Source organism: Haliotis cracherodii, unplaced genomic scaffold (genome assembly GCF_022045235.1).
Source record: "Haliotis cracherodii isolate W230 unplaced genomic scaffold, xgHalCrac1.p SCAF_12, whole genome shotgun sequence".
Classification (NCBI taxonomy): Eukaryota; Metazoa; Mollusca; class Gastropoda; order Lepetellida; family Haliotidae; genus Haliotis; species Haliotis cracherodii.
Window position 1 is genome coordinate 26,078,116 of NW_027266267.1, and position 23,370 is coordinate 26,101,485.

General features: G+C 43.0%; 2 protein-coding genes across 2 annotated transcripts; one reads left to right on the forward strand and one right to left on the reverse strand.

Annotated features, from left to right (window-relative positions):
* Positions 1 to 328: 328 nt before the first annotated feature.
* On the reverse strand, positions 329 to 14,547 carry LOC139457726 (uncharacterized). The gene is made up of 10 exons (XM_071239077.1): positions 14,508 to 14,547; positions 10,731 to 10,805; positions 10,217 to 10,262; positions 8,239 to 8,369; positions 5,953 to 6,098; positions 5,453 to 5,619; positions 4,899 to 4,995; positions 4,064 to 4,256; positions 2,471 to 2,630; positions 329 to 640 (listed from the first exon to the last, which is right to left on the reverse strand). The coding sequence occupies exons 2-10, from the start codon at positions 10,767 to 10,769 to the stop codon at positions 468 to 470; spliced, it is 1,152 nt and encodes a 383-aa protein (XP_071095178.1). The 5' UTR covers positions 10,770 to 10,805; positions 14,508 to 14,547; the 3' UTR covers positions 329 to 467.
* Positions 14,548 to 16,940: 2,393 nt separating this feature from the next.
* On the forward strand, positions 16,941 to 22,383 carry LOC139457727 (uncharacterized). Its single transcript, XM_071239078.1, has 2 exons — positions 16,941 to 17,091; positions 21,343 to 22,383. Exons 1-2 carry the CDS (start codon positions 17,019 to 17,021, stop codon positions 21,996 to 21,998), a joined length of 729 nt encoding a protein of 242 aa, XP_071095179.1. The 5' UTR covers positions 16,941 to 17,018; the 3' UTR covers positions 21,999 to 22,383.
* Positions 22,384 to 23,370: the final 987 nt, after the last annotated feature.

Below are 23,370 nucleotides of genomic sequence, written 5' to 3' on the forward strand. Positions count from 1 at the left end.
GTGCGTGTTTGTGTGTGTGCATGTGTGATTGCGTACATGTTTCTCTCTGTGTGTGTGTGTGTGTGTGTGTGTGTGTGTGGTGGAATTTGGTGAAATGAACTAGCACGTGTATGGTGTTGAGAAACAAAGAAATACAATCAGAGCGATTAAGGGATTTTCATTCACAACCGAAACTTCCTGGCACGCCTAAGAACGCAACTATGGACAGCGAATTGCAGTGCCTCGGGTGGCATTGACAATTTCTGAAAGAAAGACCTGCTAAAACTGAGTTTCAATTTTTTCTGTTTTAAAAGGATAAGAAGACGTATAAAACAGTTTTAATGCCAGTTCTTCAAATGTATTTTTTAGGCAACACCAATGGTGTTCATGTTTCATTCCCTGTATTTTTCCTCCGAATCAAATACAACGCAGGCTCTTAAGCCTTCTTCCTCAGAAATAACCTACATAAAGATAGTGACCTCTGATCTTCAGAACTTTCTCAGTTCCATTCCATCTTTAGATCGTTTTAAACGTCCTTTGTCCTTGTTTCGACGTCTTGTTACCACAATCAACATCACTGCACAGACCACGACGACTATGGTGACAGATACTACAACACCGCCTGTTGCTGCGATGATGACAACACCTGACGACGACGACCCTGGATGAAAAAGAATTACGTGTGCATTTGAATGTCATTATCTCGAGTGAGCTATATTTAACGTCGCGTGAAACGGAACAGTTACGTCACTGCCTGAAAGCTTAATGGTTGATGGTAGCTGAGAGTAACGCAAGTCTAAGGCGTCATTCTGACAAAGCAAGGCTCAGAATCATCCCGAGTCCAGACTGCATCTTCCCGAGGCAAGAGAGTTAACTGGCTTTAAAACTCCAGTTTCCACCCATGAGGAACTAGGCTGGAATTCCTAAGCCTATTTCCCTGGGTATGTTGCGCTGGTGTGTAGCGCCAGCGCAGCATACCCAGGGAACCAGGCTGGGAATTCCTAGGCTCGATCGTAGCGCCACCAGTGACTATTAGAGTTATGTCCCTTCGAAGCCTCTTCCATGGACCAATCAGATTCCACCTCTTGCATTTGCTTCAAACAAAATGGCGGCGCCCAGTCAAGACGATCTGATCGATTATCAGGATCTATATTGTGATAAAACGGGTTTTACATAGCGAAGTGCTTCATATTACATGAACACCTTGATTGAAGATATGAAAAGCTTTGGAAAATATCTGTTGACAACGAGTTGGCGTTGCACATGCTTTGCAAATCCTGCAATCGACCGAAATCTGCATGACAGTTTACGAACCTGATTTCGATTTCATTGCGCGATTTTGATTGGACTATGCAAAGACTCGTTAGCCCAGCCAAAATCTAATTCCATATTACCAGCCTAGTTCGGCAAAGGTGGAAACTGGACTTTTATAGTCAGTTAACTCTCTTGCCTCGGGAAGATGAAAATACAAAACAACGCACGGAGCTTGGTACAACTAAATAACTCGGGACACTCTCTCATAATCTCGTTCAGGCAAATGAAAATTAACACTGGAAAATTCACACTTTACTCCGTTCATTTACTATGTTCTATGAAGTTGCGACCCCCGTGTTCCTGGTGACGTCATGTGAGATAATCATTGATATGATGCATGCAATCACCGTCGAATAACCATTTCTTCTTTGTTTCATTTTGACCACCTTGATACATTGGTGTATACTTTCTTTCGACCGTCAGTATATGTGCCGAACATATGAACGTATTCTTATGTGGAATTATGTCAAACACTGTACAAGATTGAAATGAATTGGTCGCCCCTTTGCTAGCATTGTTCCAACCACGTAACGGCGGGTATGCAACCCTGTATGAGTGAGTGAGTTAAATTTTAAGTCACATCGGCAATATTTCAGCCATATCGTGCAACCCTATATGAAACAAAGCATCGGTTATATCAAAAGTCTCGAAACCAAAGATTTATGTTGAAATATATTTATACTAAAGTACTCACGGAAATGAAAAAAACCTGTTTTTCTCAATTTACAAATCGACACAAAGTGTTACGTAGCTGTAAATACGAAATAACAAAACATCTCGAAAAGTACTAGTCTGGATTTGCTAGTTTGATCTCAGTGAACAATACAAAATGTACTTTACAGGAGGTAATTTGTCGGCACTTTCAACATTCAAAAATAAAACTAAGTCCAAATTGACATAGCAGAAAGTTTACACACTTTTACGTGTAAAAAGGCATAAAAACATTTGATACGCTGTATTTGTGCCACGGCCCAATTAGTACTAATTTAGTTGTTTGAATATTTACATATTTTGTATATTAACTGCAATAATTTAAGATCTGAGGTCGAAAAAACAGTTTTTTTTCATTTCCGTGAGTACTTTAGTATTTAATCTCAAGGACATGGTGCAACAGTCGTGCTCGGAAAGCGGTTAATCCCGACAGATATCAGCTGCATCAACGAATCTGTGGCCTAACCTTCCTTCGCCTGGCCAAGGTTGAAGTTCCGTATTCTGATTGTAACTGACAGGGTCGTCGCGTGTGATGTTGACGCCTGCCCAACATCACGACGTTTCCGTGCCGTCCCTGGTATCTGCTTGATGCACTGTGTATTGTTGGACGACAGCCGCTGTAATTCCTGGAAGATAAAATGTAATTATCTTCAGATGGGGTACCTTGATGGAAACAGCAGTCGATCCTCAAGAATATAGCCATTTTGTATTTTAAATAACCTAGACGCTTTCAACACCATAGCTTCACGTTGAGTCGGTTCAATGGCTACCACGTTAAATATAGCCGTCTAATCCAATAACACTGTCGTTTCGCTATTGGAACGAGCGGTGGTAACGCCAGTAGGTAACGTGCTGTTTCAAATACTGTACGCCCGATAGCAAAATTTTAATGGATTCCTGCCCCTATCTTTAGATAGTGACCGCCTCCGTGGTCTAGTGGTTGAGCGTCCGTGGTAAAGCCACGCTACCCGTGAAGATCCGGGGTAGAATAGGTCTTCAGCAACCTATGCTTGCCGTAAAGGGCGACCATGCTTAACGCCGCACTCGGCAATATTCCAGTAATATGACGCGCGATCTGTAAATAATAGAGTTTGGACCAGACAGTTCAGTGATTGACATCATGAGCATCGATCCACGCTATTGGGATACGATGACATGCATCAACCAAGTCAGAGAGCCTGACCACCCGATCCCGTTAGTCGCCTCTTACGACAAGCATAGTCGCCTTTTACGGCAAGCATGGGTTGCTGAGACCAATTCTACCCCGGATCTTCACGGGTCGTGTGGCAGCTAAATGTGGTAGGAAAGCATGAAGTGATGCATGTCTCACACGATTACTTTGGTGAAACCCATAAGCGCGGGTAAGTTGCTGACAAACCTAAAAACATACTCGGGTCATAACAGTGACCCGGACCCACGATCATAGGTTTCTGGCACGCCCAAGGGACGCAACTCTGCACAGCCTATTATGCGCCTGAGAAGACTGGACCACGTGTGCCCACTGGTTTTAGTATATTCCTAACGCCTGTGGTACTACTGACTGTGATAGGTCACCTGGCTACACTATCCCAAACTCCCTGTGATAGCTCACCTGGCTACAGTATCCCAAACACCTTGACAGCTCACCTGGCTACACTATCCCAAACTCCCTGTGATAGCTCACCTGGCTACACTATCCCAAACTCTTTGACAGCTCACCTGGCTACACTATCCCAAACTCCCTGTGATACCTCACCTGGCTACAGTATCCCAAACTCCTTGACAGCTCACCTGGCTACACTATCCCAAACTCCCTGTGATACCTCACCTGGCTACAGTATCCCAAACTCCTTGACAGCTCACCTGAATACACTATCCCAAACTCCTTGACAGCTCACCTGGCTACACTATCCCAAACTCTCTATGATAGCTCACCTGGCTACAGTATCCAAAACTCACTGACAGCCAACCTGGCTAAAGTACCCAGACTCGCTATGCTAGCTCACATGGCTTGAGTATCCAAAACTCCCTATGACAGCTCACCTAGCCACCTTATCCCAAACTCCAAATGATAGCTCACCTGGCTGCAGTATCCCGCTACTGCCGATTCTGGACACACAGTAACTGAGCAACTGTAGGTGACCTCGTTGCCGTGGACAAACATCTGCTGGAAGTAGAAGGCGTAGACGGGAACAAACGCCAGGTTGTAGCCGAGTCGGCCGTGTCTGTACACGGTGAACTGGTCCACAAGGCTAGGTTGGTCGATGCAGCGGCTGTAGGAAATATACACTGTATTAGTAGTGATTAAGTAGTATAGATTTACGTCGCTTTTAGCAATATTCCAGCAATATATCGCGGCGGGGGAGACAAATGGGCGTCACATATTGTGACCATGTGGGGAATCGAACCCGGGTCTTCACCGTGACGCGCGAACGCTTTAACCACTAGGCTACCTGCACTGTATTGATTTAGTAACTCTGTAAAGTGACCCAAAGAGAGGAATCTTTCTGCTGCGCTTTCTCGACACCTGGTCTTAATACAAATCTTAGATACTCGAGCTGTTTTATTGCCCATCCAGCGGCAGTTGGGTAGTCTAGTGGTTAAAGCGTTCGCTCGTCACGCCGAAGACCCGGGTTCGAATCCCGACATGGGTACAATGTTTGAAGCCCATTTCTGGTGTCCCCCGCCGTGATATTGCTGGAATATTGCTAAAAGCGGCGTAAAACTATACTCACTCACTACTGTCCATCCATAAGACGAGCACATTGTAAGACTGAAGGTCGAATTGCAAATATCAATCTGGAACGTATTGCTTTCGAATGTCTTCTGAAGACATTGCTGAGGTTACACTATATGTTCATATTCTTTCAGATTTTGGAACTCTGAGATTTACGGCAGTGACAGTACATCCCTACCTGTGTGTTGAAGTATTGCTCCACAGAGTGAGTGTTAGGTTGAGGGGAGGGCCTGACTTTGCCGTACACTGACGAGGAAGGAAGAACTGCCCATGACCTACAGGAAAGTAAATCACGTGTTCATGGGACACATCTCGACACCGCGTCATGAAATTGTTATACCATTATTCCTGTGGACGTATTTTGCAATCATTCCTTAAATATTTGTACATAAACCGAACGTTTACCACTTCGGTGAAACCCACGAGCACGGGTATGGTGCTGACACCTAGAAACATAATCAGGGCGAACCGGGATTCGAACCCACAATCTTAGATTTCTGGTGTGCCCAAGGGACGCAACTCTGCACAGCGAATCGCGGGGCCTTAGACGACTGGGCCACCCGTGCCTCCTACCGACCAGAGCAACTTTTTTGTATCACTGAAGACAAGAATAATTGAACTTTGCAAATCTGAAAACTTTGCAGAAGATCTTGTCGCTCCACACTGGTCGACTTGAGACTTCCGTTGTAAAAGACTTATCATTAACGAATAGAACAAATAATATCGTTTTACTTGGTAATTTCTTTGACCTGATGACAAGGAACAACGCCTGTCCCAGGTTCACTTCTTCTGTCACCCAGTGTAGGTCTGCTGACGACTCCGCCGGATTTTCTGTCGTAACCAGCATCGTCAGCCCAGTCACCGGCACGTGTACATGCAGGTGATCGTGGGAAGCATCTCTGCCGTGAGTAAAATTGAGTGAGTGAGTACAAGTACGTGAGTGAATGAGCGAGCGAGTGAGTAGAAGTGAATGAATGAGTGAATAAGTGAATGAAAGAATGAGAGAATGAGTGAGTAGAGGTGAGTAGAAGGGAGTGAGTAAGTGAGTGGAAATGAGTGAGTGAGTGAGTGAGTGAGTGAGTGGAAATGAGTGAGTGAGTGAGTGAGTAAGTGAGTGGAAATGAGTGAGTGAGTGAGTGAGTAAGTGAGTGGAAATGAGTGAGTGAGTGAGTAAGTGAGTGGAAATGAGTGAGTAATTGAGTGAGTGAGTGAGTGATCCGGCCTGTACTCACGCGTGCACGTTGACGACTGTGGTTACAGTTGCAGGCGCCCCGTCCTGCGTGAGGACCTCCTCACAGGTAACAGTGAACACCCTGGTGCCTCTGCCCCCTGTCAGGCGGTAGGTATCGTTCACTTTACGGGAGACCACGAACACTTGCTGTAATGAAGCGTGAGTGAGTGAGTGAGTGAGTGAGTGACGTTGGTTTGACGCTGCTTTGAGCAATATTTTAGCTATATCAGGGCAAGTTAGCTTGGTGTTAGGAAACTCAGAACACCCGATGCACGTATTTGGCATTTACCACTTCGGAGAAACTTAAGACTACTGGTATGGTGCTGACAAACCTAGAAGCTGAGGTGAAATGGGAGCGTCGCGTATAAGACTTTTGTGTGTGTGTGTGTGTGTGTGTGTGTGTGTGTGTGTGTGTGTGTGTGTGTGTGTGTGTGTGTGTGTGTGTGTGTGTGTGTGTGTGTGTGTGTGTGTGTGTGTGCGTGCGTGCGTGTGTATGCGTGCGGGCGTGCCTTCGTGCGTGTATATCGGGCCGACTAGTCCTTGTGTTATCTATCACCTTAATGCCGAGCGCCCCGCAGGTTAACAAGTACAAGTCTATTAACGTCTTTTGAACCCCCGAGCTACCGCTCTTACGACAATCTCATTAAATTCAGATCTAAGTTCTCGCTGCCCCTAAACATAGATCAAACGGGTCACGTCAGAACGATCTTTCGCAAACTTTCAGACAACGCTTGAAAAATATGTTGACACAGCTCTCGATTGAAATTTTGAAAACTGAATGAACGAACATTCCGGAATGTCTAATATATGGCTGAGATTGCATGGCAGTGCTTCCCACGTACTGTGCAATACCTCAAATGTTTATCCCAAGGGAGCGAGAGACAGACGATAATTTTGACGGAATCAGTCGTATAGGCCATAACTGTCGTTCAGAACACCCCGTGTTAACGTTTTCGAGGCTGCATGATTAGCAAACACATTCCGACTGTCACTTTCATGATCTGGCAAGCGACGCTTTGATTGGTCGGATGAAAGGTCGTTCTGACATGACCCTTAATGGCATGTCCTCAGATCTTTGGCGATAGCGAGAACTAAGATCTGATTTTAATGAGATTGCTCTCACGAATACGCTCTACCACCAGACTAGGGCGACTGTCGGCTGACCTAGAAACATAACCAGTTAGAACCAACCACGGTCATAGCTACCTGACATGCCCAATTTCACAATACATTGACTTTGCCATTTTGACATATGATTTAATTGTTCAACTGCAAGTTCTTGTCACGACAACCTGCTGCACGGTGGAAGAACGTCATCAAATGGCTGGTAGCAAGGTACTCAATGTGTCCCAGAGGGCCATCTCTAGACTTTGATCAGTTCGACTCCGTGTGGCAACGGCTGTCCTGGACTGATTTACACGGCTTTTCAGTTGCGGTGAAGGTGGGCAAGAGCTTCATCATCTTCCAGGTGAGGTGAGGTTTAACGTCGCGTCCAAGATTATTGCACTTATATAGCGACGTGTACTAGTCCGGACTGATGCCGATTTATAGTGCTAGGTCACTGAGATACCATGCCGTAGTTTAACATGAATACCCCACTCAGACACAGTATACTGACTCCGAACCGACCAGTCCTTGTTTTAGCCCCTTAATACCGAACGCCAGACAGGGTAACAACAAGTACCATCTTTTAACGTCTTTTGGTATGACGCGGCCGGGGATCGAACCCCGGACCTTCCGCTCTCCGGGCAGACGCTCTACCACTAGACCACTGAGGCGGTCCCTCATCTTCCAGAGGCAAGGGAGTTAACTTACCTTCAAAGATGAAACTGGTAGTCGTGGCAAGATTTTGCAGTTGAACAGGTCTATGTCAAAATGGTAAAGTCAATGTTTTGGGCAACTGGGCAAGTCAGAAAGCTGTGATCATGGTTCGAATCCTTCGAAAGCCTCCCTGGTCTGCAGCAGCAACAATTCCAGGATTGTGAAGGATACTGCCAGGACAGCAGGGAACAGACTTTGTTGGGCAGGTCTCAGAGCCAGACAGCCTGTCAGAGGCATCCTTTTGACCAACAGCATCGTCAACTCCATCTCAGTGGTGTCGAATACGCGGAGTATGGAATAACGAAGGCTGGAGGCCTTTTGTTTCAGCGACGGGTCAAGATCTAGGCTACAAGGAGTTAACGTACGAGTCAGAGTGTACCGACCTCGCCATAAACATTTGGCCGCTAACGGCATTCGAGAGTTTTTAAAAATTGCGATGGCAGCGTAATGATGTGGGTGTGCTTACCGTGTCGTTTAAGCAGGGTGTTGTGAGGGTGAAGTTACCTTTCCCCTCTGCCCTTCCGCATCCCCGGGGAAATATGACGTCATACTGAGCGGTGTCTGTACACAAGAAGGCCAGGTCCCTGCTCACACAGTCTGAACACAAGATAGTCTATGGTAAGAGAGCACGTCATAAAAGAAAGCTACGTGTGTCAGCTTGATGTGGGAGGAAAGTTCGAGTTGTACATTAATCCATTGGTTAGTACAGTGGACATGTTATATTATTGATGAAGGAATGATGACTGGTGATGCCGTCCTTCACTCGGCATTAAGCAGTATTGCTCCTGTATCTCGATGGGATAAACCCGAATCATCTTGGCAGGGAAAGCATGTCCACCAGACTGTTTCAAAGTCTAGTTTCTCATCCTTATCATTTGAAACCTACTTTTCTGTGCTAAAATATGAGTGGACTGTCTCAGATATAGACGGTCCAATCAGAGAACGTTTTACTAAATCAACTTCCTGGTTCGAAAACGTGATCGATTCTATGGCTACAGCCGTTGCCTTGGATAATTCCCAAATTTAAGCTAAAAAAAATATTTTCGAAGCCTTTCAAAGTTTATAGTCAACTAGGTTTTTGGTGCAAACTTCATTGTTTTCTAACTGGAACGTCTGACCGCTTATCAGTGAGTGAAATGCAGTGCTCTTTGTTTAAGACACCGCTGAGCATTTCAGGCTACCACGATGTGCAGTTTAACTAGTCTGTAGTGAATGAGATAATAAGTATCTTTACTGTGTAATCTGTCATTTTGTTTGTCTGACAGGGATGTAATCTCAACTGCTATGGTAATCATCTTGGTGAAGCCATTCGAAATGAGAACAGCGATCTGATTGGATATTGCGTTTCCTTCACAAGGGACACAACTCGTGTTCTACATGGGTTGGCGCCAAGATCGAGCCATAAAAGTAGGTTATCTAATAGGCTGGTGGATACTCTAGCCTCGGGAAGAGCCAGTTTACATTGTACCTGGGTGATTTGAACTCGGGTCTTCAGAGCGGAGAACATTATTGATTTAGAGTGTGTGGCAAATAGACGACCTCCATTATTATGCTTGTACTACAGGAATTTGGTGAAAAAATGGGTAAATCGCAAAAACACAATCACGTGAGAGCCTGGCGCCGATACACACCAACATGATATTACCCGTATGCTTCATTACCTTTTTCCTGTGTAAAATAACAGTCAAATGACTTGTGTCTTTTGATATCAAATACATATATCGTCTCGTGTGGATATATTTGATATGACAAGATACTTGGGAGAGATTCTACATACATACATACATACATACATACATACATACATACATACATACATACATACATACATACATCCCCTATCGTATACATTTGTACATGTGATATTGTTGACTGATATAGTGTAATACTTCTCCCTATGGTATACATTTGTACATGTGATATTGTTGACTAATATTGTGTAATACTTCTCCCTATAGTATACATTTGTACATGTGATATTGTTGACTGATATGGTGTAATACTTCTCCCTATAGTATACATTTGTACATGTGATATTGTTGGCTAATATAGTGTAATACTTCTCCCTATAGTATACATTTGTACATGTGATATTGTTGACTGATATAGTGTAATACTTCTCCCTATAGTATACATTTGTACATGTGATATTGTTGACTGATATAGTGTAATACTTCTCCCTATAGTATACATTTGTACATGTGATATTGTTGACTGATATAGTGTAATACTTCTCCCTATGATATACATTAATTTTGTACATGTGATATTGTTGGCTAAGGGAAAGGAATGATATGGCTGACTACGGCGTTTATTCAATAAATTGAATTGGGAATGTTCTTTTGAACTCAAGATCTTTTCTGACCAACTGCGTTTTCGACAGAAACATGTGATTCATACGATTTGGTATTTTGCGATTTGAATAACAATATTTGCATATTTACCCACTGTGAAGAAACCTCCTGTAACACTCGTAGCTGATGACAATATCTGTGGAATATACGTATATGTCGGAACCCTGATTACTGCAAAGGTAAACTTTTAGATAATAATAATAATAATAATAATAATAATAATAATAATAATAATAATAATAATAATAATAATAATACCAAACCATTCTGACCAAAGCAGATTTTCTTTGTTGTTTAATGCCGCACTCAGCAACAGTCCAGCTATATGATGGCGGTCTGTAAATAATCGAGTCTGGACCAGACAATCCAATGATTGATGTCATGAGCATCGCTCCACGCAATTGGAATACGATAACATGAATCAACCAAGTCAGCGAGCCTGACCACCCAATCCTATTAGTCGCCTCTTACGACAAGCACGGGTTCCATCCCAGAACTACATGGGTCTCGTAACTTGTAATAACGTATTATTGGAAAGGTACAATCTCAGCATGATACATTCCCATATCGACACGTCAGTTATAACACAGAAAGGTATCATTACCATCACCACGGTAACAACCAGAGCTATAATGTTCTTCATCCTGTAAAGACAGTTCCAGTCAAGCTGACGAGGAATCTAAACGACAAGTGATACATTTAAGCATACATGCACATTCACTGAGTTTCTCTTATAAAAAGGTCACAAAGAGTTCTTTTCCAATGTACCTTTCGGCCTTTTCAGTTCAGGGCAATCAATGATTATCAATTTTGCCAGGATATAATTCGACGTTGGTATTTATCATTTCAAGGTTACAAGCGACCTGGTTTTCCCTGTTTGTTTACCGCGATATATAAGGACAAAGGTGTAGGAATCTATAAGGAAACGTTGTTAAAAGCAATAACCAGAATTTGTTATCCATAAAGATTTTGACAGGTGTGTGATTGTTTGTTTGTTTGTTTGTTTTTTGGCTAACGCCGCACTCAGCAATATTCCAGCTATATGAAGCGCGGTCTGCAAATAATTGAGTCTGGAACAGACAATCCAGGGATTGACATCATGAAAATCGATCCACGCAATTTGGATACGATGACATGCATCAACCAAGTCAGAGAGCCTGACCACCCGATCCCGTTAGTCGCCTCTTACGACAAGCATAGTCACCTTTTTACGGCAAGCATGGGTTGCTGAAGACCTAGTCTACCCCCGATCTTCAGGTGTTTTACAGAAGTAATTTTTCCATTGATTGAACTATACCGAAATTATGTTTTTAAAAAGACTGTTAAGATATTAAAAGGGGGAACATGAAGGGGTCGCAGTTAAATTTTATAAAATAAGTTGCTGGTTAATTGTCTCATCAAATAAATACGGAATTGTTCCTGTACAGGTTCAACTAGTTTCTAGGGACTTACGTGTGTGATGTGAATTCCTGCTTATGATTATAACATGTAGAAAATGGAATGTTGTGTTCAATGATATGTTATCTGTCTACACAAACTCCTGCTGGCTTTATCTTGTCAGAGTGGTGACACACCACACGTCATGCTGGGTCCGTGACAGAGCGAGGTCTTTATCACCAATTGTAGTGAACCAGGAGAAAGTCGACATAACAAGACATACATAATATACAGGTATATATTCATTATTAATCAATACCATATTTATAAACTCCTTTTTAAATAAAAGAAAAAAACTTATATTAAATAACCTAGCAACTTCTCATATTACCCCCAAGTGTAGTCAGTTAAAACAACATATTTGTTTGAAGCATGTTCATTCATTTGAACCTGTTAGTAGTTTTGTCACTAAGACCTCAGTTTTGAGGTTTTGGATGTTTTTTTACATAGAAGACAAGAAATATCGAATGTTTCTTGTCAAGTTAATGCCAGCTATTAACGCGATATAATCTTTTGAGGTGCCGTGGCGTTCAGTAGATGTGTGGCCGACACGCAACGGTTTTAAGTACATAAACAAGTAACAGGAATGAGAGTCGATGGGGTACCCAAGTGAAGGCATGGGCATGGGCCCCTCTCCAAGATAGAGAGAAAGACAGACACACAGAGAGAAAGACACAGAGAGACAGAGATACACAGAGAGACACAGAGAGAAAAAGACACACTCGCACACAGAGACAGGGAGAGACACGGAGAGAGAAAGACAGAAACACAGACAGAGAGACACAGAGAGACACACACACACTCACACACACAGAGACAGAGAGAGACACAGAGAGACACACACACTCACACACAGAGACAGAGAGAGACAGCCAGAGACAGAGAGAGACACACACTCACACACAGAGACAGAGAGAGACAGCCAGAGACAGAGAGAGACACACACACTCACACACACACAGACAGAGAGAGACAGCCAGAGACAGAGAGAGTCACACACACACATTCACACACACAGAGACAGAGAGAGACACACACACTCACACACACAGACAGAGAGAGACACACACACTCACACACACATAGACAGAGAGAGACAGCCAGAGACAGAGAGAGTCACACACACTCACACACACACAGACAGAGAGAGACAGCCAGAGACAGAGAGAGACACACACACACATTCACACACACAGAGACAGAGAGAGACACACACACTCACACACACAGAGACAGAGAGAGACAGCTAGAGACAGAGAGAGACACACACACACTCACACAGACAGAGAGAGACAGCCAGAGACACAGTGAGAGACACACACACACTCACACAGACAGAGAGAGACACACACACTCACACACACAGAGACAGAGAGAGACACACACACTCACGCACACACAGACAGACAGAGAGTGACAGCCAGAGACAGAGAGAGACACACACACTCACACACAGACAGACAGAGAGAGACAGCCAGAGACAGAGAAAGACACACACACTCACACACACAAAGACAGAGAGAGACACACACACTCACACACACACAGACAGAGAGAGACACACACACTCACACACACAGACAGAGAGAGACAGCCAGAGACAGAGAGAGACACACACACTCACACACACACACACAGAGAGAGACAGCCAGAGACAGAGAGAGAGAGACACACACACACACAGACAGAGAGAGACAGCCAGAGACAGAGAGAGACACACACACTCACACACACAGAGACAGAGAGAGACAGCCAGAGACAGAGAGAGACACACACACTCACACACACAGACAGAGAGAGACACACACACTCACACACACACAGACATAGAGAGACAGAGAGACACACACACACTCACACACACAGAGACAGAGAGAGACAGCCAGAGACAGAGAGAGACACACAAACTCACACACACAGCGACACACACAGAGAAGTTAGCCATTATGAATATAAAACTACTAATATCATATGATGTACAGAGCCGCCAATATTTAACATTCTTTTACTCATCTTAATGTGAGTACATATGCACACGAAAATAAAGTGTCAAGGATGCTACTGAAGAAGTGTTCACGTTTATTTAAGCATAAATACAAACATGGCAAGAAAACTGATAGCCTGTATCGTCTGAAAAGTGACAAAGGGGACAGCTTGTCATGTGATGTAAGATATCATAATTTTTGGTAAACTACATTTTCTCAAACACGGAATTAAACACCTTAATCTTACTCTTACCCGTCGAGGGAACAACGTAAAGCCTGTTTCTGTGTCTCCCGCTGTGATATTGCTGGAAAAGTGCTACGTAAAACAGTATTCACTCACTCGCATCCGAAGGCTGTGTTTAGTAAATACAGGCTGACGTGGTGTACTTCTGTCTGATGAGTGAGGTATCTACAGTAAACTACGTTTATAACGAACTCGGTTATAACGAACTGACGGATATACCGAACTTACTTTTTGGTCCCGAATATTTTCTGTAGTTATGCTGTATATATGCTTATAACGAACTACGGTTATAACGGACTAAAATTAGTGGTCCCTTTGAGTTCGTTTTAACCGTAGTTTACTGTACTTTAATTAATCACTCTTTACTTGACAATGTAATTATTCCGTAATTTCGCAATTATGGTTGGTTCGTTGGTTTGTTGTTGAAAGCCACACTCAGCAATATTCCAGCTATGTGACGACGGTCTGTAAAAGATCGAGTCTGCACCAGACAATCCAGTGATTGACATCATGACCATCTATCCACGCAATTGGGATACGATGGCATGCATCATGCAAGTCAGCGAGCCTGACCACCCGATCCTGTTAGTCGCCTCTCACAACAAACATAGTCGCCTTTTACGGCAAGCATGGGTTGCTGAAGACCTATTCTACCCCGAATCTTCACGGGTCTCGTAATTCTGAACTGTATTCGGCTTTAATAATATGCACGTACCTTCCACTATAGGCTGCATGAGTAAGATCCCATGATCTATAACTGTCGCTGGTGTGTTAATCTGAACAGCGTGATAAAAGATAACCGCTGTGCTGTGAGTGATAACTTATAGCTGTTGATGTTCACTGTAAAATAGCCAGGCAGATATTACAGAGTCGATTTTAGTGGGTGAGTATGGTTTTACGCCGCTTTTAGCAATATTCAAGCAATATCACGGCGGGGGACACCAGAAATGGGCTTCACACATTGTACCCATGTCGAGAATCGAACCCGGGCCTTCAGCGTGACGAGCGAACGCTTCAACCCCCAGGCTACCCGAACGCCCCCGAGTCGATTTGAATCTCGAGAGACACAAGGAACATTTTTCGGCAACTCATTGAAATATATTATATGCATATTCATTTTTCTTGATACAAAGTGAACACCAAGCAATTACGTTTTCAGATGTAGTTTCTTTTGCTTCTCAGTTGATATGCAGAATGGGTTTTTTTAAATTAAGTGCCCGCTTAAACAGGTAACATATCTTTCGGATTATCAAATTTCAAAATACACGCGTTTAAGCAAAGTATGCTTGACAGTAAGCTTTCCATGATGACAAGAAGTACATCTAGCAGCTTGGCGTGATGTACCCTGTGTGTATACCCCGAGCCGGTGTCCTGGGCCCCCCGGAGAATCTGTTCTGAAATAAAATCTCCCCCGGGCGCATCTATCCCCCCCCCCCCTCAGCCCCCCCCCCCCCCCCTCAGTGTAAAGTCTCCCCCCTGATTATTCGGTTTGTTGCAATGTCTTTAAGTACTATATTCTTCAAATAGTTATCTTTAATGTAAGGAGGGTTACTTTAAAAAATAGATTATGAAATATGGTCATAATGAATAATTATTGATATCTTGGTTAGGTCAGACTGTTGTCAGATGGGCAACAGGGGAAACTAGTCCCAGTAAGGGACCTTGAATTTATATTTAACAGAACCAACTGTTAACAAAAGCAAACAACATGTCTCCACTGTTTGGGAGACGATTGTAAATACATTTGTATATACTTGTGGGTTAATTAAAGGTGTAAAAGTTAATTTTGTCTTTTCATTGTGCATGGTTAACTAATCATCACTTCATCCGGCACCATATGCCCCAAGTGATCGGTTGACAACTGTTGACAACAGCATTGATTCATACAGGCCCGAAATATACTCACCGACAAAAGAAACGCGAACACCATACAAGTTGGTTATTACATGAGGAATTACTCATATTCAAGATATATTCGATTGGTTCTACGCACTACGAAAATACCAACGCTCATGAACGCATCACATGTGACGTCATTGACCCATGACTCGAGATGCACCATTTGTCTCGTGCAGGATTAGCGTATAAAGTTTGGAAATCACTTACAGCATATCGTGATCAGATATCGTAAAAACTCTGCGGTAACACTTGCCTGATGTTAGTTTTGTCATTAAATGGTACACGTTGGAAACATCTCTTCTAAACGTACATACTTCTCCATATGTTTCTCTGGTTCGCGTTTCTTTTGGAGGTTAGTATATATGTCCGATGTGTTACTGAGTAAAAGGCTTTGATTCAGCCATGTTTGTTTTTTGTCAACTATCAGACGACGAAAACGAACCGAATTACTTCCCTTTAATCAATAGATTCCAGCCCAACGACACTTATGCGAGATAAGCGACCTGCGTGTGTTGCGATTGATTTCTCAGCGGGGCACAAGAGTGAGTGAGTGAGTAAGTTTGGTTTAGCGCGGCTTTTAACGATATTCCAGCTTTATCACGGCGTGTCAGCTTATTGTGGGAGGAAAGCCCGAAGTGATGCAGGCCTCAGACGTTTACCATTTTGATGAAACCCACGAGAACGGGTATGGTTCTGACAAACCTAGAAACATAATCAGGGCGGACCGGGATTCGAACCCACAATCATACTAAGTTTCTGGCGTACCCAAGGGACGCAACTCTGCACAGCGAATTGCGGAGTCTAAGACGACTGGGCCACCCGTGCCCCCCCCCCCCCCCCCCCCTGGGGTACAAGAGCTGTCTACATGGAAAATAGTTCCCCACCAATCAGAAACTAACAGTTTAATGTAAGGTGAGAAAATGTCTAGTGCAAGTGAAAAAACTCCCAATGGCGTCATTTACACCTGCTCTCCATCATAACGTCACCGAAATGATGAAGCTAGCTGCCCGGTTCTTCTTGTTGACGAAGTTACATAACGTAAGTCGGTCAGAACCGGTTGCACTCAGTTGGTCTACTTATATATGAGTTGGAATCTCGTCTCACATTCACAACACAACGTGAGTACCAGCTGATCGTGTTATTCCAGATGCAATCACGTCGTTTCTGCCAGTTCGAAATGTGAGCCTTACATCAAATGTTGACCTCATTGTTTGCAACCGCGCTGCTGCGGGAGGCGTTCCAACTTGCCACGTGTTACCGCATCGAAGACCACTACGAAATGTTTATACAGCCCAGTCGTCTCTCTGACTGACTTTGAACTGTATATATGAACTGTGGATATATTGTTTCTAAAGAATATACAATTATGTTCAGTTGTCACACAAACAGCATTTCTTCAGGTAGGTGTTCTGCATGTTAAACTTAGAGGCCAGGTAGAGGCCGTATCGGTATATGCATGGTCTATGGTAAAGGTTACATTTACCAGACGCTATATCATGTTATAGAGAGGGGTCAATATCTTTCGTATATTTGCTGAGTCAATATCCACTGTAACGTGCCTCAAACATTGCTCGGAGTGTTTACGTGAATTTATTTTACTTTACGTAGTTTATTTATCATTTGCAGTTTAGAACTTTTTTAAACTGTTGTGTGTGAATAGGCATATATTTACGAGATACGCGTCATGATTCAATGTTAAATGTAACAGAATAATACTTCAAACACGTCAAAACTTGACACCTATTAATATAACACCATACAACGACCCACCCTCAGGGGTTGGCACCACAAAGCAATCTTAACGCTAAGGTTATCGTAGCTTCAAGACCTACCACATAGACTTACTAGTGTCATTGCGCTGCGATCGCATGTGGAACAGCGCCCTTCACAAAAAAAAGTTTACAGTCACGTCACAATACCCTATGACGTACATTGTGGAATTTTTGTTGCAAGATCCACCGGCGAAACAATGTCATGTGACGTCAACCTAGAAACAGGGTTGCTAGAGTCATCGTGTGTGCCTGAGCTCCTCTCAGCTCCTCTCAGTGATCTATCATCTAAACCCAATGTCGTTGAATAAACCCAAGGATGTTGAGAGTTTTCAAAATTTGTTATTGAAACTTGTTCCCGCAGTACATAAGCACGCGCTTTGGTATTACACAATATGTAATACCTGCTTATTCTTATTAAACGGGTGATCTCTTCATGGGTGAGTAATAAATATAGAATACTAAACGAGCTCCCTTGTAATACTCGTGAATAGTTCTGGTATCTTACTCGCTTTCGCTCATCAGATAACAAACTGTGAATACTATTCACTCGTTTCATAAAATTGGTATTACACGGGAGCGGGTGTAGTATATTATTTATTACTCGTCATTTGTACCTCGTACAAATCAGCTGATTGACTCTGTAAGTCGCTTTCCGAGTTCAAATCAGGTCATGTGTATGAATACAAAACCATGTAAATAGGCATCATAAAGCGCAACTATAACATCAAAATATAAGCAAAATTTAAGAATATTTCCACAACAAATCTACTTTAACGGATTTCCTGCGAAACTGCGGCGACGTTTCGAAAACAATAACAAAACAAGTTGAATCGTTCGTCGTCAAGGCCATAACGTCACATGACCACATTCACATTTGCAATATCTGAGTAGGTGGTACATTTTTCTCAGAAAGAGTTTGGACCAGATACTTTCAGGCGGAATGATTCGTCACCCGTTTGGTAGATTCAAGTCTTTTGGCATTTGCTGCCATGCGTTTCATTATAGACCCAAGCGTGTTGTCGCAGGTTGTCGCTTAAACCAAGGATGTGTCGGAGGGGGCAGTTTTGTAATTTGTTGCCAAGTAAAATGGCGCGTCATGGCCACTAAAATCATTTGGTCTGAGGTTAGCATAGCGCTTATACGCACCTGTTGCCCAAGCTTTCGGCGTGACAGTCCGAACATCCCGGATGCAAGTCTTGGTTTGACGCTCTGCGAACTGTAAGTACTCCATGCCATTTGCATCTTGAATTAAGATCACGTCTCCCCAGAGCATATTTCTATGAGGAGTAACGCTGAGAAGCCTAAACTGCGCTGTGCTGTGCCAACAAAATGTGTTCAAAATGGACTCGGGAGTTTCGAGAACAAATTCGCCGGATTCCTATTATAAGGTTTATATATCGTTCTCACATAAGGACACGCATAGATCAGTTTCCGAGACCTTCTTGTTTAGGAAGTTTTTGTTTGGTTTTCAGAACGTCCCTGACATGTGCAAACTCTCTATCATGCATAATGGATTTCCCGTAAAATTTGTTTTTGAGGTGCCTGTCTACACTGCCAATCATACCCCTCAATCCTGTGGGCTCGTAATCAGACCCGTTGCCCTTTTTGACGTTCATAAAGAACAGCTTCTAGTTGTCTAAAGTCATTTTGCTCGTCTATAAATCTAGTGATGATTTTAATGTCATAAGTGTTCACATTCTGAATTGTTGCAATGGAATTCGCAATTTCGTAATCGTCACAGTAGGTTGGCGGAACAGGTATTTTATCCCCCTTTGGAGGCACTGGCACAATATAATGAGTGAGTGAGTGAGTATGGTTTTACGCCGCTTTTAGCAATATTCCAGCAATATCACGGCGGGAGACACCAGAAATGGGCTTCACACATTGTACCCATGTCGGGAATCGAAGCCGGGTCTTCAGCGTGACGAGCGAACGCTTTAACCACTAGGCTACCCGACCGCCCCGGCACAATATAAAAAAAGTTATCTTTGAATAGATCATTAGGATCGAACAAACTGTTGTCATTGTCAACAAAGGTGGGTGGGGTAAAATGGCCGAATCTGACCTCGGCATGCGTTGTATTCGATAGCGAGGTACCTGTTTCAAGGAACATCATCCAGTTTAACGTTGAGCATGCTGTATGTCCCTAAAGGTTTAACAACCCATAGCACCCGTCCCTTCAGCTGACCATCAAGTTTGACACAATCATTTACTTTTATAGCTTCGGTTGCCATTGTGATAGGATCATTCACTTGACGATAGATTCAACGTCTGCTTTATGCACTTAAATTTCATGTCGTTTATTATTTCTTATTAATGAATAATCAAACTCATAATAATTCATCTGAACAAAAAGTATTTTTTTCTAATCACGCCCTGATGAGAATTGGTACATTTTGACTGTAGCCATTTTGTTAAGTCATGTGATGTATCACGTGGCCGACCAAAAATAGTTCCGTTTGCACGTGATGTTATTAAACAATGTGTAATACAGCTGTATATTTATTTAACGGGTTACCTCTTCACGGATGAGTAATACAGTTCATCATATGAATCGAGCCGTGACGATCCGGGTTGGACTAAGAAGAGTGAGTGAGTGAGTATGGTTTTACGCCGTTTATAGCAATATTCCTGCAATATCCCGGCGGGGAAAACCAGAAATAGGCCTAACACATTGTACCCATGTCGGGAATCGAACCCGGGTCTTCGGCGTGACGAGCGAACGCTTTAACCACTAGGCTACCCGACCGCCCCTGTCCTCAGAAGAAGCGTGAATGTATCGCATTTAGAGACGACTATAAACGGGATGTGGTGGTCAGGCTCGGTGACTTGGTTGATGCATGTCATCGTATCCCAATTGTGTGGATCGATGCTTATGATGTCAAGCACTGGATTGTCTGGGCCAGATTCGATTATTTACAGACCGCCGCCACATACGAGCTGGAACATTGTTTGGTGCGGCGTAAAACAACAAACATCATATGAATAAGATGTGTAAAAGGTGTGTGGAGGATATTTCATTCATTTTGTTATACAGTTTTATTTTTAACATTCTTGAATGTCAGATATCACGACAAGATAAAACGTATTAACAAAGTGCATGATATATAGTTATAGTTTAGATCTGATTCGAGCCAATGAGCAATGGACCCTTAAATGTCTAATGGACGCAACGGAAACCATTCTCTAACAAACACATTAACACGTCCCATTTTAATTCTGGAAACCCAATAGTCCAGAAACTCTACGGTCTTTACCCAGTCTCGGTCAAAGGTATTTACAAAATACATGCATGTTTAATTTAATTTGTAAATACCTTTGACCGAGACTGGGCAAAGACCGTAGAGTTTCTGGACTATTGGGTTTCCAGAATTAAAATGGGACGTGTTCATTATACTTTACAATACATAATACTCATTAAGATGGACCATTTGTGGCCGACTACCGGGTATCCCTTGGGAATGGGGTGGTGATGCTGTTCTTGTTTTCAATTATTATGCTTCAGAAAATACGGAGGTGAGGGTCATATCATAGTCTGTCTTACAGACCCTGATACAAATATATCAAATACAGCCCATGCATGTCTATAATGTTCGGCAAGTCTAGATTTCTGCAGTATCAGGGTATCTGAAAATGAAGAGAGTCTCTTGGCTCCTTTTTATTATTTTCTTATTGAGATAATTTGACAACTATTGCTTTCTGTACGATAGGTTCATTTCAGAGACTAGATGTTAGTCTAGTCATATCAGTGAAAATAGTTTAAAGTGAACAAAAATTGATTTCTTGAGACCTACACGCACGCACACACACACTTGCAAACACGTTTGAATATTAAATTGCAGGTCCCCTAACAATGTGTTCTTTTTCTGTTATCTCCAGGTTTCGTCTCTAGGGACCTGCCAGGTAATACTCCTTTGAGGAGGGAGTTCGATGTCTTCTGGAAAACGAGTCTCGCTGACAAGGAGGTCAGTAACACAGCCGCCGTCTGCAAAATTACCCGCGACAAAGGGGAGACGATTCTAACACGAATTTTCTACGAAACGGCGGCTGACGGCCCGCGAGCAGAGGACAGATTAGTAGAATGGCTTCCTGATGAACCTTTCTGGCAAGACGCAGATGAGATCAACATCAAGATCTATCTGAGTTACTCCCCCCAAGGAGCCACTTCTGAGGGCATCGTAAACTTCCTCCATGACCTTGAAGCACAGGGCATTGAAGTTAACATGACGATACGATTTGCTAGCTTGTATAGAGTCGGGACAGAAGACGAGGCGATAGAAAACAAAGATGGCCTCCGGCTTTTACATAACAACAAGGTGAAGGTCGACGTAGTGCGTGAATGTGATTGGGTGTATTTGATGGACGTTTTGAAGAACAGACAAGCACAGAAACAGCACGGGAGGAGGTCAGTGTTTGTGAGACAGGAACTAACTAAAATATTCACAGACCCACGTGATGAAGAGACCAGTACTGACCGGGTGACGGCTGACAGCGAAACCATGACAGAGACAGTCGGAGACGATGTACGTCAGTAAAGAAATGACATCCTTCATCCACGGATGATTATGTCAGTATGGATCATTATCGTTTGAATAATACTGTTATATTACTTTAAAGGACGCCATCGAGAGATACCAACAGGCTGGCAGATTTAAAGGAACAGGTGACCTAAATGCGTTACAATAGTATTCCATTTTGGTACATTTCACTTGTGTTATCACTACCACTGCAACATTTTGATTGAACGAACCTTGAAAAACTAGGACATGGGCAGAAAAACGTGACACGAAAGTAGTACAATGATATAAATCTCGTTTGGAGATTAAGCAACGCTTGGTACGAGCACTCGATGACAACCTTTGATACCTTAACGCTTTTTAACCTGACATTTTCCTACCCGGTGAATATAGACTATAATATACCAGCAGAAAAAAAACTGGGTCTACAAAGTTTTTATTTCTGTCTGTTTGTTGTTTAACGCCACACTCAGCAATATTCCAGCGATATGTCGGCGGTCTGTAAATAATCGAGTCTGGACCAGACAATCCAATGATTGACATCATGAGCATCGATCCACGCAATTGGGATACGATGACATGCATCAACCAAGTCAGCGAGCGAGCCTTCCACCCGATCCCGTTAGTCGCCTCTTACGACAAGCATGGGTTGCTGAAGACCTATTCTACCCCGGATCTTCACGTGTCGGGTCCACAAAGCGACCGTAGGGCTACGACTATCGTAACTCACATTTCTTAACATAGACTTAGTCGCCTCTTACAACAAGCATAGTCGCATTGTACGGCAAGCATGGATTGCAGAAGACCTATTTTATCCCGGATCACACACGGGTCACATATCTTAATTGTAACGACACGATAGATATCTCGACAGCAAAGTCGCAATACAATACATGTCCCGACAGTAAGGGATGGTGTGTGTGTGTGTGTGTGTCTTGATAGTTAGGTCGCGATGCGATACATATCTTCATTGTAGGGTTGCGATACGATACACATCTTGATAGTAAGGTCGCGATACGATACCTATCTCTATAGTAAGGTCTCGATACGATACACATCTCGATAGTAAGGTCGCAATGCGATACATATCTTCATTGTAGGGTTGCGATACGATACACATCTTGATAGTAAGGTCGCGATACGATACCTATCTCTATAGTAAGGTCTCGATACGATACATATCTCGATAGTAAGGACTCGATATGATACATATCTCGATAGTAAGGACCCGATGCTGTACATAGCTTCATATTAGGGTCGCAATATGATACATTATCTTGATTGTAACGTCGCGATTCGATACATATCTCGATAATATGGTCGCGATACATGGAAACCCTGCTCTTGTCATGTTAGGAGACATTATCAAGAGAAATAAATCTATCTATTG

Bases quoted from the DNA above. Each gene is read 5' to 3' on its own strand.
- LOC139457726 (XM_071239077.1), bottom strand. From the start codon at position 10,769: ATGAAGAACATTATAGCTCTGGTTGTTACCGTGGTGATG. The intron at 4,996-5,452 runs GTAAAACGATAT...ACTTTCCTGTAG, and splicing joins CAGGTCAAAGAAATTACCAA to GTCATGGGCAGTTCTTCCTT. The intron at 641-2,470 runs GTTAGGCCACAG...TTTTTCATCCAG, and splicing joins CCTTGGCCAGGCGAAGGAAG to GGTCGTCGTCGTCAGGTGTT.
- LOC139457727 (XM_071239078.1), top strand. From the start codon at position 17,019: ATGAACTGTGGATATATTGTTTCTAAAGAATATACAATTATGTTCAGT. The intron at 17,092-21,342 runs GTAGGTGTTCTG...TGTTATCTCCAG, and splicing joins CACAAACAGCATTTCTTCAG to GTTTCGTCTCTAGGGACCTG.